Genomic DNA, 1,568 nt, shown 5'->3' with positions numbered 1-1,568 from the left:
TTGCCTGATCCAGCGACCTACCGTCTGTGCTGAAACGGCTTTATACGGTTTATTAAAAGCGATAAACAAAAAATCACATGTGCTAGGTCGCAGTTTTCTAGTTCTCTCTATGTAGATCTCCATAAGACGGACGATGCAAAGACTCTCATGTTCCACAAAGCGAGAGAAACAGAAAAAAGGTTGAGCTCGACCTGGCGCCGATGTTTTAATACGATCTGGAATTCGTATTAATAATTTCTCGCTTAATGAAATGTGCGAAATTCTCATTAAGGAGAGAGTCTGAGCGCGATGACCCGTCCCGAGGGCAAGAAGAATAACGAGTTTCCTAGTAATAGTTTTTAAATCTACTGAATCATACGGATAAATAGAAGAGAGCTTGGCGATTACAGGAGCCGGATCCCAAACATAATCATATCTCGGACGAGGCGGTTTGAGGGCTGCGACCCCTTTGCAGAAACGTTTAACCATAGGGTGCTGTTAACCTTGATAATTCACGGCCAGTCCTTTCGCAAGCCTGTGCTGCCTTAAGGGTTTCCGCGAAATTCTGTCCAAATAAAAAATCGTCAATCGGAGCCATCTCTGCTGCATTCTTACCGAGGATGTTCAGGGAAGGCTTAGTGAAGGCTCTTCTGGTCAGTGAAAGGCGATACTGGAGGTCGGAGAGTAAATGAATCCCTTCTGCAAACAACTTCAGAACCGACTTTGCTTCGTCGTCTAGGCTTTGCAAAACAGTCGGCTTTAATAAAACAGATATGCCCGAGCCAAAAGCATTAAGACAGGCACACAGTTGTGTTTGCAAGAGCAACTGATATGCATCCCTCTTAATAATGGAGGGAGTTAGAGCAGGAACGAGTTCCTTATTAAGTTTTGGTGGCACCAGCGTCGCAAGATCTCCCTTTATTTCGTGCCTAGCCAATAAGCTAGAACGAACGTCGGCATTTAGCCCACTTCTGGACTCCGTCTGGATAGAATTCAGAACGGTAGCATTCCAGATGGGAGATGTAGAAGGTGGTTCAGCACTCCCAAACAAATCGCTGACCATCGCCTCTGGTACAGAGCCAGGATCCTGAAGATTCTGAACCTCATGAGTAAGCGGGTCGGCAAAAAACACACTACTAGCAGGCTGAAGGTCATCGTTTTCGATCTCAACATCTGGTAGTGTAGCTAGAAGGAGTTAAAGCAGAAGAACACGTCGGTTATGTCCTCTCTTTGCCAGGAATAAGCCAATCAACTGGGTCAACAAGAGGACATACCTGGTACAGAGCCCCGGTCCGCCTGTGCGACCGTCTGTTCTTCAGAGCTTTGCTCTAAGGCAAGTGGCGTAGCCACAGAAATCGCCGCTTGAAATTCTTCTGAGTCCGAAAAAACCTCCGCCGGCCGTCTAACCTCTTGAGGCTGATTTTGCGGTTGTAGGTTATGTCCGACGTCTCGATCTGAAATAAGCCTACGAATCCGCTCCAGGATATCTCTAAGGCTTTCTCGAGATTCCGATCGGCGAGAGGAAACATCTCTTGGCTCAACCCTCCTATCTGAAGAGCGGATACGCGATGTTTCTCTCGAACGCGAAC

General features: G+C 47.0%; 1 protein-coding gene across 1 annotated transcript in view; it reads right to left on the bottom strand.

The window, feature by feature from the left end:
- LOC116850475 overlaps positions 1–1,324 on the bottom strand; it is a 2,017-nt gene extending 693 nt beyond the window's left edge. The window contains exon 1 of the mRNA XM_032828806.1: positions 18–1,324. Coding sequence (XP_032684697.1) covers positions 461–1,042 — 582 coding nt within the window. The 5' untranslated portion in view covers positions 1,043–1,324 and the 3' untranslated portion in view covers positions 18–460. The remainder of the gene's footprint in view (positions 1–17) is intronic.
- Between the last annotated feature and the right edge of the window lie 244 nt (positions 1,325–1,568).

Source organism: Odontomachus brunneus, unplaced genomic scaffold (genome assembly GCF_010583005.1).
Source record: "Odontomachus brunneus isolate Ranch 3 - 2012 unplaced genomic scaffold, Obru_v1 Obru_scaffold_146, whole genome shotgun sequence".
NCBI classification, from domain to species: Eukaryota; Metazoa; Arthropoda; class Insecta; order Hymenoptera; family Formicidae; genus Odontomachus; species Odontomachus brunneus.
The sequence above is the reverse complement of the archived record's forward strand: the minus strand, read 5'-3'. Positions and strand labels throughout refer to the sequence as shown.